We start from the raw sequence: 16,036 nt of genomic DNA on the forward strand, positions 1-16,036 counted from the left end.
GGCTGAGTCCATCTTTCTGTGGCCAAATCACACCACCGAGTCCATTTTTCCAAACACCTATTACATGTGCAGCTCATTTTTATGACTGCCGTCTCACAGCACAAATATAAACATTTCTGTCTCGCTCCTCCAGAGCGATCATTTGAAAACGGAGCTGTTTGCACTTCTTCTGCCGACAATAGGGCTGCTTTTTGTAAGCCTATTATAAGTTTCACTATTAGTAATATCTCAAAGCAGCACTAAGTAACTTTTCAACCTTCATAAAATATGTTCATAACTGAGATAATGGACGGACTTACAACTTGTTGAATGACACCTCTGTCATTTTCAGGGGGCGGGTCTGTATTGCTTTCACTGCCACTAAGCAACTTTGAGGAGGATGGCAGGAACCCTGGCACACAAAAAACTACAAATGTGCAGACTGATCTACAGCACATTCGTTAAAAAGATGGAAGTCGATGCGAACACCTATGTGCAACTAGTGATATTTTGGCATAATATGCAAAACCACTACAAAAAAACTATACGTTATGTCTGAGGAAATAAAAATAGTGAAAGGGAAGCTACCCAGGTAAATGCACAGTCAAGGATCAACATTGGCCCTGCTCTCACCCACTGGCATGACCTCAGACAAGGAGGGATTTACTGCTAAACTAGGAAGTGACATTGGATGCTCAAATCAAAATGCTAATGCTAAAGTTAGCTATTAGAAACTTGCGTGGTAGGAATAAATAGCCACCAGCTTGATAGTTTGCAGTTCCACACAAACAGCCACGCAACAAACTTAAAGGGGAACATTATAACAATTTCAGAACGGTTAAAACCAATAAAAATCAGTTCCCGGTGGCTTATTTTATTGTTCGAAATTGTTTTCAAAATTTTACCCGTCCCGGAATATCCCTAAAAAAAGCTTTAAAGTGCTTGATTTTCGCTATTTGCTTAAGCCACTGTCCATTTCCCTGTGACGTCACATAGCGATTCCAATACAAACAATGGCGAAAAGTACAGCAAAATATAGCGACATTAGCTCGGATTCAGACCCGGATTTCAACGGCTTAAGCGATTCAACAGATTACGCATGTATTGAAACAGATGGTTGGAGTATGGAGGCAGATAGCGAAAACGAAATTGAAGAAGAAACTGAAGCTATTGAGCGAATAGCTATTGAAACTTTTTGGCCATCTTTGCGTTAGCATCGCCGGTAAAATGTGCTGACCAACCGATCAGGACTTTCGCATTGACACTGGATCAACTTAAATCCGTCGATTGGTAAGTGTTTGTTTCGCATTAAATGTGGGTGGAAGGAAACGCTGGATGTAATTATAGTTTTAAATGTACATACAGGTAGCCTAAATAGCATGTTAGCATCGACTAGCTGGCAGTCATGCCGCGCCCAAATATGTCTGATTAGCATATAAGTCAATAACAACAACACTCACCTTCATGATTTTGTTGACTTTATCGTTGGGAATGCATCTGCTTTGAGTGTCGCAGGATATCCAGACATTTTTGCCATCTCTGTGCCATCTCTGTCGTAGCATCGCCGGTAAAAACCAAACTGGGGACTTTTGCATCTCTTGACACTGGAGCAACTTAAATCCGTCGATTGCTAAGTGTTTGTTTGGCATTAAACGTGGATGGGGGGAAAGGCTAGATGTAAATATAGCTACAAATGAGGCATAATGCTGCAATATGTACACACAGCTAGCCTAAATAGCATGTTAGTATTGATTAGCATGCCGTGCTAATCGATACACATTCTACGTAAATCAACTTGAATCCGGCCCTGATCGTGTTGTTACACCCTCCGACAACACACCGAAGAGGCATGATGTCTCCAAGGTACCGGCAAACAGTCGAAAAAACGGAAAATAACAGAGCTGATTTGACTTAATGCGTCTGATGTGTAGGGAAAAATGGCGTTGACGACCGATGTGACGTCACGTTCTGACGTCGTCGCTCAGAGAGGCATAAACAGAAAGGCGTTTAATTCGCCAAAATTTACCCATTTAGAGTTCGGAAATCGGTTAAAAAAATATATGGTATTTTTTATGCAACATCGAGGTATATATTGACGCTTACATAAGTCTGGTGATAATGTTCCCCTATAAAAAGGATTGTGTAAAGAAAAAAATCGCAATGACTGCAAACCGCAAATATAAAGTTTGAGTACCCCACCAACTCCAAAACCCTCAAATCAAGACTCAAAAAATCCCAGAACAAGCTAGTCAGGTTACTTCTAGACCTCCACCTCAGATCACACCTCACTCCTACCCACTTCTCCAAAGTGGGCTAGCTCAGGGTCGAGAACAGAATAAAACAACTTGCAAATTCGCTACACCTCCCTGATACCGAGGTGCATGTCAAACTATTTCCATAACATAAACGACTGCCATAAACACAACACCAGGGGGAGCTCCACAAACCACGTTAAACCCAGATTCCGATCTAACAAAAGGCTTAACTCATTCTCCTTCTATGCCACATCAATATGGAATGCACTCCCAACAGGTGTTAAAGAAAGTGCATTTCTATCGTCCTTCAAAACCACAATAAAAGAACACTACCAGACAACTACAACCCTAGCCCAGCCCTTCTCCCCACCACATCCCACCTCCCCGGACTGTAAGTAATCAAAGGTAAATAATCAAATGTATATACTTGTTATTATGCTTTCTGAACTCACTATGTTCATTGCTCACTGTACATATCCTACCAAGTCGGACCTACACTGTTTCAATGTCCATTTCTCAAATTATATAATTGTTGATGACTGAAGTGCTAAAAGCAACCCAACATGTCCACTGGCGCCATCAAAATCAACCAAAACTGAAAGTTCCTCAGTGGGGCTTTAAGTTTTTACGTTGTGATCCGAAACATTATTGCTAATGCATTTTTTGCATATGAATATGAATAAAGACACTTATTACTTATTACAACACCAGTCTGTTGCTGTATCCGTCACGTTTGGACGTGAAACATTTTTGCCATTGTTGCTTGCGTTAGGCTTAACTATATCCATCCATTCATCCATCCATCATCTTCCGCTTATCCGAGGTCGGGTCGAAGGGGCAGCAGCCTAAGCAGGGAAGCCTTCCCTCTCCCCAGTCACTTCATGTAGCTTTTCCCGGGGGATCCCGAGGCATTCTCAGGCCAGCCGGGAGACATAGTCTTCCCAATGTGTCCTGGGTCTTCCCCGTGGCCTCCTACCAGTTGGACGTGCCCTAAACACCTCCCTAGGGAGGCGTTCGGGTGGCATCCTGACCAGATGCCCGAGCCACCTCATCTGGCTCCTCTCGATGTGGAGGAGCAGCGGCTTTACTATGAGTTCCTCTCGGATGGCAGAGCTTCTCTAAGGGAGAGCCCCGCCACCCAGCGGAGGAAACTCATTTCGGCCGATCTACGTTCCCATCCTCACCTATGGTCATGAACTTTCGGTCATGACCCAAAGCTCATGACCATAGGCGAGGATGGGAATGTGGATCGACCTGTAAATTGAGAGCTTTGCGTTCCGGCTCAGCTCCTTCTTCACCACAACAGCTTGACTATATTTTTGAATATTAATTTGTCAGATTCAGTTAAAACTACTTTTATATGGAACATGCTTGTGATGTATATCATAATTGATTTTATCAAACAAATTAGAACTAAAGTCATGAAGATCGATTAATGTTTAGCACCTCCAAACCCCGCCACCCCCACCGCCCACCCCTCCTAGCCCTGGGGCATAGGCGCCGTTCTACATTTCTGCCAGTGGGTGCTCGGTCTGTATGTATTAATGTTGTCCCGATACCAATATTTTGGTACCGGTAACAAAAGTATTTCGGTACTTTTAAGTACTTTTCTAAATAAAGAGGACCACAAAAAATGTAATTATTTGCTTTATTTTTTTTAATCTTAGGGTACATTACATGTGTTCATGTTTCAGTTTTTTATTTAAATAAAACAGTGAACATACTAGACAACTTGTCTTTTAGTAGTAAGTAAACAAAGAATGACTCCTAATTAGTCTGCTGATGTATGCAGTAACATATTGTGCCATTTTTCTACCTATTATTTTGTCTACATTATCAAGGACAAGCGGTAGAAAATTAATTATTAATCTACTTGTTCAGTTACTGTTAATATCTGCTTACTTTCTCTTTCAACATGTTCTATCTACACATCTGTTAAAATGTAATAATCATTTATTCTTCTCTTCTTTGATACTTTACATTAGTTTGGGATGATACCACAAATTTGGGTATCAATCCGATACCAAGTAGTTACAGGATCATACATTGGTCAAATTCAAAGTCATCATGTGTCCAGGGACATTTTTCCTGACTTTATAAACATAATATACATGTAAAAAAAAACGAAAGATGATTTTGTGATGGTAAAAAATATAGATGTATTCATAGCAGTATCGACTAGATACGCTATTGTACGTGGTATCATTACAGTGGATGTCAGGTGTAGATCCACTAATGGCGTTTGTTTTTATTGTAGCGTCCCGAAAGAGTTGGTGCTGCAGGGAATTCTGGGAATTTATTCTGTAGTGTTAATGTTGTGTTGTGGTGCAAATATTCTTCCAAAATGTGTTTGCCCTTGTTGTTTAGTGTGGTTTCACTATATGGCACATGTTTATGACAGTGCTGGCATAGTTCATACTGCCACCCTTAGTGTGACATGTATGGCTGCTGACTAAGTTTGCTCATCATTCACTTGTGTGCAGTGTGATCAAAGTCCAAATGATTGTGTCAATTTTTCGTTATCAGGAACAATGAAATCTTGGTTAAGTTTTGCCAATAATAGACTGTATGATTTGTGACTTTTTTATTACTTAAACCGGGACCAGCTTCGGCACAAAATTAACAACAACAAGATTGCTTTAACAAACATTATTTTTCAAAGATTAAACGTTGCCATCAATTCCGTAGAACGCCGAGCACCCACGGGATCGGCGCCTATGCCCTGGGGGAGAAAAAAATCCTAGAGCCCCTCCCTGAACTTGAGTGCATGTGCTGTATATTTGATTAATCAAAGCAGGCTGCATTATCTGCGTGACGTCAGGTTGCTTTTTAAATGCAGATTAGTTGCGTCATATAGCGCTTGTCGAGCCTGACTGGAAGATCATCTTTTACATTGTGTTTACTTCACAATGGCAGTGGTCTGTTGTGTGTGACCAATCTCGCAAACAACCAAAACGTCTGCTTTGACGATGATTACAGCCCACGTCAGAAATGGCAAAGGGTTGCAAAACGGTTGGAGGTAAGTGCGCGTGAACGGCTTATCAAATGTGGCAGCAGCATCCAGGCGTGTGCTTTACCTTTGGCCGAACATGAGCGTGGACCTGGTCTCTGTGTCATTGTAGCTGGAGGGAGAGCAGCAGATAAACATGGTGGTGCGACAGTTCCCCCCTAGTGAGTCCTGTAAGATGCGCGTCATTTTGCTGTCACGGTACGGCACATGAGGCTTCTGCACAGGACAGGAAGGAGCAAGCAGACAAAAAGCATCAAAAGTACTTTCAAATGAACACTGTGCATACTATGATGTGGCAATTGCTGCAACAAAAGTGGTGAAAGGAACCACCACAACTAACCCAGACCACTTTTTGGCACCCATTACCCGTACTGTCAGAATGCATATATTTTTAAGAGTAATTTCTTTATTTATAGTCATGTTTGAAGCAGTTAATATTTTCCCATGTGTACACTTTGTTCTTGTATCTTATGTCCGCAAGTAAACTCTGTGACTTACCTTGAAGGCATTGGAATGTGTATTAGGAGTATGATGTACTCCTTTTGTATCTTATCAGTTTAGAACAGGGGTCTCAAACGCAATTTATCTGGGGGCCACTGCATGCAGAAACTGGATGAGGCTGGGCTGCAAGAAAAGATTTCTTAAAAAAAATCTAACATGCACTTTTTAATGAATTCACTTTCTTTGAATGGCTTTTCCGCCGTAGTAACCATCTCACTCACCACGTAGCTAACTTTGACTGCTGCATCGCTCTTTTCGGCTGCTTTCTTGAAGAAATCTTGTTGCCTGATTAAACAGTTTTTTATATTTGCAACCCGGTTCACTCTCTCATCTCCCTGGTATTTTGCATACTCCTCAGCATGTGTAGTTGTATAATGACGGTTCAAATTGTATTCCTTGTGTACCACAACGTTCTCTGTGCAAATAAGACACGTCGGGGTGCCCCTGTGCTCAGCAAAGATATATTGCATCTCCCACTTTTCCTGGAATTGTCTTTGCTCATCACTAACCTTTCTCTTCACTGCAGGCTTTAAAAAAGACATGTTTGGGGTTGTGGAATATATTTGTAGTTAGCCGACGCACGGAGAATAATGTTATATCCGCAATGTGTGTCGTTCCGCTTTTCCGGAGTCGGCGAAAAGTACCGGCATAGCTAGCGCAAAAAAGTGACGGCTCCCGCAGTGTTATCTGGCGTCATATAAAAATAGATGTAGTGTTCCTCGTGTGAGGCAATGCAAATTAAACAATATAAAACAAATCATGTTTGAATTGGTCCAGGTTATCAGGGACTTTCTTATTGACGGACAGGTATCTCGGTGTGACTGCAGCCAGGCACGTAAGAAAACCCTTGTCTCCATAGCAACATTTCTGTCGCTTTCACTCATTTGCCGCATTTCCACTAACGTAGGGGTGTTTTGGAGCCAAATAACAAAAATCGTCATGACAGGCACCAACCACCTTCCGGCCACAGTTCCAATCGGCCACCTCGACAAAAGAGATACGGAACATCGTCCACTCGGACTCAATGTCCAGCACCTCCCTCGTGACATGTTCAAAGTTCTTCCGGAGGCGGGAATTGAAACTCTCTCTGACAGGAGATTCTGCTAGGCAAACTCTCACAATGTGTTTGGGCCTGCCAGGTATGTCCAGCATCCTCCCCCACCATCGCAGCCAACTCACCACCAGGTGGTGATCGGTAGAAAGCTCTGCCCTTCTCTTCACCCAAGTGTCCAAAATATGAGACTGCAAATCCGATGATACAACTACAAAATCGATCACTGAACTGCGGCCTAGGGTGTCCTGGTGCCAAGTGCACATATGGACACCCTTATGTTTGAACATGGTGTTTGTTATGGACAATCTGTGACGAGCACAAAAGTCCAATAACAAAACACCAATCTGGTTCAGATCCGGGCGGCCATTCTTCCCAATCATGCTTCTCCAGGTTTCACTGTCACTGCCAACATGAGCGTTGAAGTCCCCCAGTAGAACGAGGGAATCATCCAAGGGAGCACTCTCCAGTACTCCCTCGAGTGAATCCTTAAAGGGTGTGTACTCTGAGCTGCGCAAACAACAGTCAGGACCTGTCCACCTACCTGAAGGCTGAGGGAAGCTACACGCTCGTCCACTGGGTTGAACTCCAACATGCAGGCTTTGAGCTGGGGGGCAACAAGAATTGCCACCCCAGCCCGTCGCCTCTCACTGCTGTCAAGGCCAGAGTGGAAGAGAGTCCAGCCCCTCTCGAGAGAACTGGTTCCAGAGCCCTTGCTGTGCGTCAAAGTGAGTCTGACTATATCGAGCCGAAACTACTCCACCTCGAGCACTAGCTCAGGCTCTTTCCCCCCCAGCGAGGTGACGTTCCACGTCCCAAGAGCTAGCTTATGTAGCAGAGGATCAGACCGCCAAGTGCCCTGCCTTCGGCTTCCGCCCAGCTCACATTGCACCTGACCTCTATGGCTCCTGACCCACGTTGCCTCTTCGGGCTGAGCCCACCAGGCGATTGCCATCGTGCCCCACCTCCGGGCCTGGCTCCAGAGGGGGGCCCCGGTAACCAGCATCCCGGCGAGGGAAATCTGGGTCCTTCATTTGTATTCTTCATAGAGGTCTTCGAGCTGCTCTTTTTCTGATCCCTCACCTAGGACTTGTTTGTCTTGGGAGACCCTACCAGGGGGCATAAAGCCCCCGGACAACTTAGGATCATTGGGACACGCAAACTCATCTACAACGATAAGGTGGCAGCTCAGACAGGAGCAGATTATATGTATTAAACTAATTTGGCCGGGTACTAAGCATTAAGAAGTGGGACTATCCAAGTCTAGCTGCAGTGTGCTCAAACAACCACCATGTAGCATATCATCTCTTTCTATTTCGGATTTATCAGGTTGTTAGTGCATTCTTCAGCATTCTTCACTAACCCAAAACCATGCATTTTTTGCCTTCTAAATGGTAAGTAAACACTGGCAAAAGTCAGCTAACAATGGAACAAATGGGATTCGCTCTATTCTGCCTTTAAAGCGCTCTAAAGAAAATCCAAACGTTTTCATGCGCGTTTTTCATGCTGTAAGTATATATGTAATATAGTAACAGGCCCCTTAAAAGTAACATGTATTATGCATGTATTTTGCTCAATTTAATAATACAGCGGTATATAAATTTCACAGACGCATCACAATTTTCACTTGTCCCTTCAATAACAACACTACTCATCATGCAGACCTTACAAGAGACAACAAAGACTACTTTGGAAAAAAAAATGATGATCTAGAATCGTAGACTTTTGAGCCAGAATATAAGGAGGATGAGGAGGATGAGCTACAAGTTTTAGAAGCTGTGTGCTAAACAGATGCAGCTTTAGTATGATGTAGCAGTATTGCGAAGTGCTGAACAAGATATAAAAACTGAAATTTAAAAAAATTGTCACTTATTTAACAATGTTAGAGACTTAGACTTAGACTTCCTAATATTGTCATTCAAATTTGAACTTTGCAGTACAGATAAGAACAACATTTTATTGCATTAGCTCGTTGTAGTGCAGGATCCATCCATCCATCCATCATCTTCCGCTTATCCGAGGTCGAGTCGCGGGGGCAGCAGCCTAAGCAGGGAAGCCCAGACTTCCCTCTCTCCAGCCACATTGTTTAGCTCTTCCCGGGGGATCCCGAGGCATTCCCAGGCCAGCCGGGAGACATAGTCTTCCCAACGTGTCCTGGGTCTTCCCCGTGGCCTCCTACCAGCTGGACGTGCCCTAAACACCTCCCTAGGGAGGCGTTTGGGTGGCATCCTGACCAGATGCACGAACCACCTCATTTGGCTCCTCTCGATGTGGAGGAGCAGCGGCTTTACGTTGAGCTCCTCTCGGATGGTAGAGCTTCTCACCATACCTCTAAGGGAGAGCCCCGCCACCCGGCGGAGGAAACTCATTTCGGCCGCTTGTACCCGTGATCTTATCCTTTCGGTCATGACCCAAAGCTCATGACCATAGGTGAGAATGGGAACGTAGATCGACCGGTAAATTGAGAGCTTTGCCTTCCGGCTCAGCTCCTTCTTCACCACAACGGATCGATACAACGTCCGCATTACTGAAGACGCCGCACCGATCCACCTGTCGATCTCACGATCCACTCTTCCCCCACTCGTGAACAAGACTCCTAGGTACTTGAACTCCTCCACTTGGGGCAGGGTCTCCTCCCCAACCCGGAGATGGCACTCCACCCTTTTCCGGGCGAGAACCATGGACTCGGACTTGGAGGTGCTGATTCTCATTCCGGTCGCTTCACACTCGGCTGCGAACCGATCCAGTGAGCTTTTTGCAGATGATGTAGTCCTGATGGCTTCATCTGGCCGGGATCTTCAGCTCTGACTGGATCGGTAGTGCAGGATAAAAAATAAATAAGGTGCAGATATAAATAAATAGATTACTGTACTGATAAATATATTGCACTTTTGCATATGCATCCACGTTTATGGATGTATGTTATATTGTCTTTATATTCCAGCCAGTTAATCCGTTTTTGGGGGGTAATTGAGGGGATTATTATGATGCATTCAAGAGTCTTTTGGCCTGAGGAAAGAAGCTATTACACAACCTGGAGGTTCTGCTACGGAGGCTGCGGAACCTCTTTCTAGAGTCCAGCAGTGAAAACAGTCCTTGGTGGGGGTGGGACGAGTCTCTACAGATTTTCTGACCCCTGGTCAGGCAGCAGCTTTTTGTGATTTTTCGGATAGGAGGAAAAGGAGTAAAGATGATTTTTTCCGCCGTCCTCACCACTCTCTGCAGAGGCTTCCAGTCTGAGGCACTGTAGGCTCATAATCCAGTCCAGACAGAGATGCAGTTGGTCAGGAGGTTCTATATTGTGCCTCTGTAGAATGGAATGAGAATCGGTGGAGAGAGCTGTCCTCTTCTCATCCGATGCAAAAAGTGCATGCGACGTTGAGCTCTTTTTACAAGAGGTCCGGTGTGTAGGGACCAGGTCATATTGTCAGTTATCTGCACCCCCAGGAATGTCTGCTCTCACTTGGGTGCCGGCTGAATCGATGTTCATATCTTCCGGTTTAGATGAAGAATTAATCATATTCCTTGCCCGGGTTTTCAAAAAAAGTACATGAGTTTCTTTCTGTGCCTTTCTTGTCATCAAGTTGAATATGGAGGTTGACCAACTTGTCAGTTTATGGCCACAACCTTCTACTATTTAGAAGCATCAGTATGTCAATAGCTGCATAAGCTGTAATCACTGTGCCGCTAAAATAGTTTGTCTGCCCTCGCGCTTATAATAACAATACTTGGTTGATATTCAGATCACGGGGTAATTTATTGAGTATTATTGCCGCTTTTGGGATGTTTTTTTAAAGGGTGTTATGAGCGCAATTGTGAACTCCCATTCGCTGCATTGTTAGCCACCTTGTACTTGCTATATTTTATGCATTGCATACAAAAAAGAAAATCATGTGTTCTTGTCTTACATACGGATTGTGAATGCCGTATTTTTCAAAGTATAAGTCGCTCCGGTGTATAAGTCGCACCTGCCGAAAATGCATAATAAAGAAGGAAAAAACCAAATATAAGTCGCACTGGAGTATAAGTCAAATTTTGGGGGGAAATGTATTTGATAAAACCCAACACCAAGAATAGACATTTGAAAGGCAATTTAAAATAAATAAAGAATAGTGAACAACAGGCTGAATAAGTGTACGTTATATGACGCATGGGCTTCACGGTGGCAGAGGGTTAGTGCGTCTGCCTCACAATACGAAGTTCCTGCAGTCCTGGATTCAAATCCAGGCTCGGGATCTTTCTGTGTGGAGTTTGCATGTTTTCCCCGTGACTGCGTGGGTTTCCTCCGGGTACTCCGGCTTCCTCCCACTTCTAAAAACATGCACCTGGGGATAGGTTGATTGGCAACACTAAATTGGCCCTAGTGTTTGAATGTGAGTGTGAATGTTGTCCGTATCAGTGTTGGCCCTGCGATGAGGTGGCGACTTGTCCAGGGTGTTTCCTGCCTTCCGCCCGATTGTAGCTGAGATAGGAGCCAGCGCCCCCCGCGACCCCAAAGGGAATAAGCAGTAGAAAATGGATGGATGGATATATGACGCATAAATAACCGACTGAGAAGGTGCCTGGTATGTTAACGTAACATATTATGGTAAGAGTCATTCAACTAACTATAACATATAGAACATGTGTTTACGTTTACCAAGCAATCTGTCACTCCTAATCGCTAAATCCGATGAAATCTTATACGTATTGTCTCTTACGTGATTGAGCTAAATAATAGTATTTGATATTTTACGGTATTGTGTTAATAATTTCACATATAAGTCACTCCTGAGTATAAGTCGCACCCCCGGCCAAACTATGAAAAAAACTGCGACTTATAGTCCGAAAAATACGGTAATGGGAAAAAAAAAAATAATAAGTACAGTTCCCTTTATAGGAACCATAAAAAAACGTAATTTACCATGTAGAGCAGACAAAATAAATCTGCAAATGTCACATCGCAAATATATACATGTGGGGATCTACTGCATATGTAAGTATTTCAACAAATAAAAGGTTTAGAAAGTAGTAGACTACTTTGATAAGAAACTTTTCATCGTACCGTTCCTTCGGCCAAAGCTGAGATGACGTTGCCGAGGGCCGACAAGGACCTGTTGATGTTCTTGGCTTCATCCAGGACAGTTCCCTCTGCCCCCGTCTTGCTGACCTGACAGAGACATATTACATATGAGACTTGATGGTTAAAAGCTGGATCAAACATTTACGAAAGAAAGCAGTTTCAGCGTTGCTTGTATAAAGTTGAATTTTATAGGGGCCATGGTTCCCTGTGGTTACAGAAAGAATGTTATCGTACGGGTCACAAAAAAATTGACTATGGAATTCAGTACAACTAATTCCTAGGAAATGATTCTGTGCCAAACAAGCATTGGCATTAAGCAGTGTTTTTTAAGGACAATTTTACCTCATGGGATAATTTAATTTACATCAGGCTTTTACAAAATAAAAAGGCAGAGCAGCGGTTTCCTGCTCACACCTTGTTCAATAATGTTTGATGTAGGAATGTTGAGCAGATCATGCAAACCTTTCAGTCAACACTAATGTTAATTGTATACACAACAATATACATGTATACATACACCATACATCAGGGTTCTTTAACTGAATTGTTTAGAGGGCCAAATCTCCAGAGAGCAAAGGACCTGGGCCCTCATGTAACAAGCTTGCATATACACAAAAACCTGCCATTTGTCGTAATAAAAACAACAACAAAAAACAAAAACAAAGATTAGATGCAACACTTAATTGTAACAATTTTTAAAAAACGATCAAGGCATTGACACAAAATTAACTTTCAACAATGCATTTATTGATTCATATTCATACTAATATTTGAGGGAATCCGGTTTGGTGGCTGCAGGATTAGGTCTCTGTTTTTTGCAGATGATGTGGTCCTGATTGACTCATCTGGCCAGGATCTTCAACTCTCACTGGATCCGTTCACAGCCGAGTGTAAGCGACTGGGATGAGAATCAGAACCTCCAAGTCCGAGTCCACGGTTCTCGCCAGGAAAAGGGTGGAGTGCCATCTCCGAGTTGGGGAGGAGACCCTGCCCCAAGTGGGGGAGTTCAAGTACCTTGTAGTCTTGTTCACGAGTGAGGGAAGAGCGGATGGTGCGGCATCTTCAGTAATGCAGACCCTGTATCGATCTGTTGTGGTGAAGAAGGAGCTGAGCCGGAAGGCAAAGCGCTCAATTTACCGGTCGATCTACTTTCCCATTCTCACCTCTGGTCATGAGCTTTGGGTTATGATCGAAAGGACGAGATCTCGGGTACAAACAGCCCAAATGAGTTTCCTCCGCCGGGTGGCGGGGCTCTCCCTTAAAGACATGGTGAGAAATAGATAGTACTTTATTGATTCCTTCAGGAGAGTTCCTCAGGAGAAGTTCCGTCATCCGGGAGGAGCTCAAAGTAAAGCCACTGCTCCTCCACATGGAGAGGGGCCAGATGAGGTGGTTCAGGTATCTGGTCAGGATGCCACCCAAACGCCTCCCTAGGGAGGTGTTTAGGGCACGTCAGACTAGTAGGAGACCACAGGGAATACCCAGGACATGTTGGGAAGACTATGTCTCCCGGTTGGCCTGGGAGGAGCTGGATGAAGTGGCTGGGGAAAGGGAAGTCTGGGCTTCCTTGCTTAGGTTGCTGCCCCTGCGACCCAACTTCGGATAAGCGGAAGAAGATGGATGGATGGATGGTTGGATGGACTAATATTTGTGAGGACATGTATTAATGTATCTATGGGATCATTTCGCCACCTATTGCTGTGAAAACATGATCCTGTGACTCCTTGGCCATGTCAGGCGGACAGCAGCAGCAGGTGGTCACCTATACGGCTGCCCTCGCATAAAGTTCTCCTGTATCTTGATAACAAATTGAGTAATCAATCATGGTCAAAGTCTTTCGTATCGTTTGTAAAATGCTGGCATGTTAAATGTAAAATATTTCAAACAAATCCATCCATTTTCTACTGCAGGTGTCCCTCTGGATCTGTTGGGAGGTTCACATGAAACTGTAATCTGACTGGTGAGCAACTGTGGAAGCACATTTTGTTATATATTTGATGGTCGTGTAATGGGTGATGAGCAGAACAACAAGGAATCGTCGAACCAAAAGCTTTATTTGTTTCAGTGAGCCTCAGACTGGAGTTGCAGCTCCAGGAGAAAGAGTGGGCCAGATTACTGCCAGAAAAATTGTATGTAAATTATCAAAACACTTTCTGTTCTCTGAGTTCCCAATGAACAGACAAGAAGCTGTCTTCGTTACACCAAGCCAAAGGCTTGGAAAATTCCATTGTGTACGATGGGAGGAGACGGGAGGGGGTTTATTAATTGTGATCCAAGACCTTCCCAAGCTGAATTCAGGACTAGCCCAAGCCCGTGACATCTTTTTCTTTTGGGTTAATGTCACCGAAAACAATGGCTGTTTACATACCCCTCATTCCTTTAGAAACAGCTGTTGTCATGTAAACAGGGAAAGTCCTAATAAAAAGAGGTGGAGTACAATCTTTTGCCAGAGCGTGGTGGAAGACAGTACAGAGAGTACAGTAACCACGTCTCTCCTCAAATTGAGCAAAATGTAATTCTGTCTCTGTTTATTTCCTTGCTTCTTGTCTTTTTGGGACGGCGTGGCTGTCCTCTTGGAAAAGTGTCCTAAAATACCTTTTACACGAAGACAGTTACTATTTGTAATTCTAGCATTGGAACCGGTCAATCTTTCCCTGAAATTATTCCTTTGATCAGTTTGAGTCGGGTGACCTCCGACCCCTATCCTATACTCCTGTCTGTGGGGGCTTTCTACCAGATGTTGCTAATGTTTTTACACTTCCTCCTTAACTCCAACTGCTGCTGCACTTTAAGTTCCCCAATGTCCTGGGGGCAAAAGCCCCCACTCTCTGGACGAGCTGTGATAGACATCTGCACTTTTGATCTTAGTAAAATAATCCTCTAAAGAATTCTGTGACCAAATACAAATGCATGTGAGTAAACAACCATATAAGAAAACTGTATACGGTATAATTTACCTCATTACAAAACAAGGTAGTCAGTCTCCCATCTCTTCTAAAGTTTAACATTGTAGTGACCATCTTTTCAAAATATATCCATTCATACAATACATTACAAATGTTTTCAGGTAAAAAAAAAATCCCTCATATTTAAGGTGTTGTGGCTTTTATTTTGCGGTGGCGGGTCACCACGATTAATTACATGCAGAATCTGTAAACATTTGTGAATTTCACTCTTAGCCTTCTGAAAGGCTGACACTTTACGGTGGTGCTAGATTACAAATGACATTTAAATACCCTCACATACACCCAAGAGGTTGGCTCTTGTTTTGGCAAGTTGCTAACGTCTCTTTGTCATATCATGTTCATTCCTTCAAGCCAGTGGTTCTCAACCTTTTTTCAGTGATGTACCCCCTGTGAAAATTTTTTTTAATTCAAGTACCCCCCTAATCAGAGCAAAGCAATTTTGGTTGGAAAAAAAGTGATAAAGAAGTAAAATACAGCACTATGTCATCAGTTTCTGATGTATTAAATTGTATAACAGTGCAAAATATTGCTCATTTGAAAGAGGTCTTTCCTGAACTATTTGGAAAAAAAAGATATAAAAATGACTACAAACTTGTTGAAAAATAAACAAGTGAAATAAAGATTTCAACACATAGAAGTAATCATCAACGTAACATGCCCTCTTTGGGGAGTGTAATAGAAATCCATCTGGATTCATGAACTTAATTCTAAACATTTCTTCACAAAAAAATAAATCTTTAACATCAATATTTATGGAACATGTCCACAAAAAATCTCCCTGTCAACACTGAATACTGCATTGTTGTATTTCTTTTCACAGTTTATGAACTTACATTCATATTTTGTTGAAGTATTATTCAATAAATATATTTATAAAGGATTTTTTGAATTGTTGATATTTTTGAAATGTTTTTTTTTAATTTCAAATACCCCTTGGCATACCTTCAAGTACCCCCAGGGGTACGGGTACCCCCATTTGAGAACCACTGCTTTAAGCAAAGCAATCAGTTTCTCTGCTCGAGAAAAAACACACGGGTTTCCATGGCTAAGCAGCTGTATCTAAGCCATACATCACCAAGTCCAAGGCAAAGCGTGGAATGCAGTGGTGTAAAGCACGTCCCCACTGGACTCTTGAGCAGTGGAGATGCCTTCTCTGGACTGATGAATCACACTTTTTCATCAGGCAATCTGATGGACGAGTTTGGAGATTGC

General features: G+C 43.1%; 1 protein-coding gene across 1 annotated transcript in view; it reads right to left on the reverse strand.

The window, feature by feature from the left end:
• LOC133548252 (kinesin heavy chain-like) overlaps positions 1-16,036 on the reverse strand; it is a 285,184-nt gene that overhangs the window by 233,009 nt on the left and 36,139 nt on the right. Inside the window, exons 9-10 of the mRNA XM_061893571.1 lie at positions 11,841-11,945; positions 5,312-5,460 (exon numbers count right to left, since the gene is read on the reverse strand). Coding sequence (XP_061749555.1) covers positions 5,312-5,460; positions 11,841-11,945 — 254 coding nt within the window. The remainder of the gene's footprint in view (positions 1-5,311; positions 5,461-11,840; positions 11,946-16,036) is intronic.

Source organism: Nerophis ophidion, linkage group LG02 (assembly GCF_033978795.1).
Source record: "Nerophis ophidion isolate RoL-2023_Sa linkage group LG02, RoL_Noph_v1.0, whole genome shotgun sequence".
NCBI lineage: Eukaryota > Metazoa > Chordata > Actinopteri > Syngnathiformes > Syngnathidae > Nerophis > Nerophis ophidion.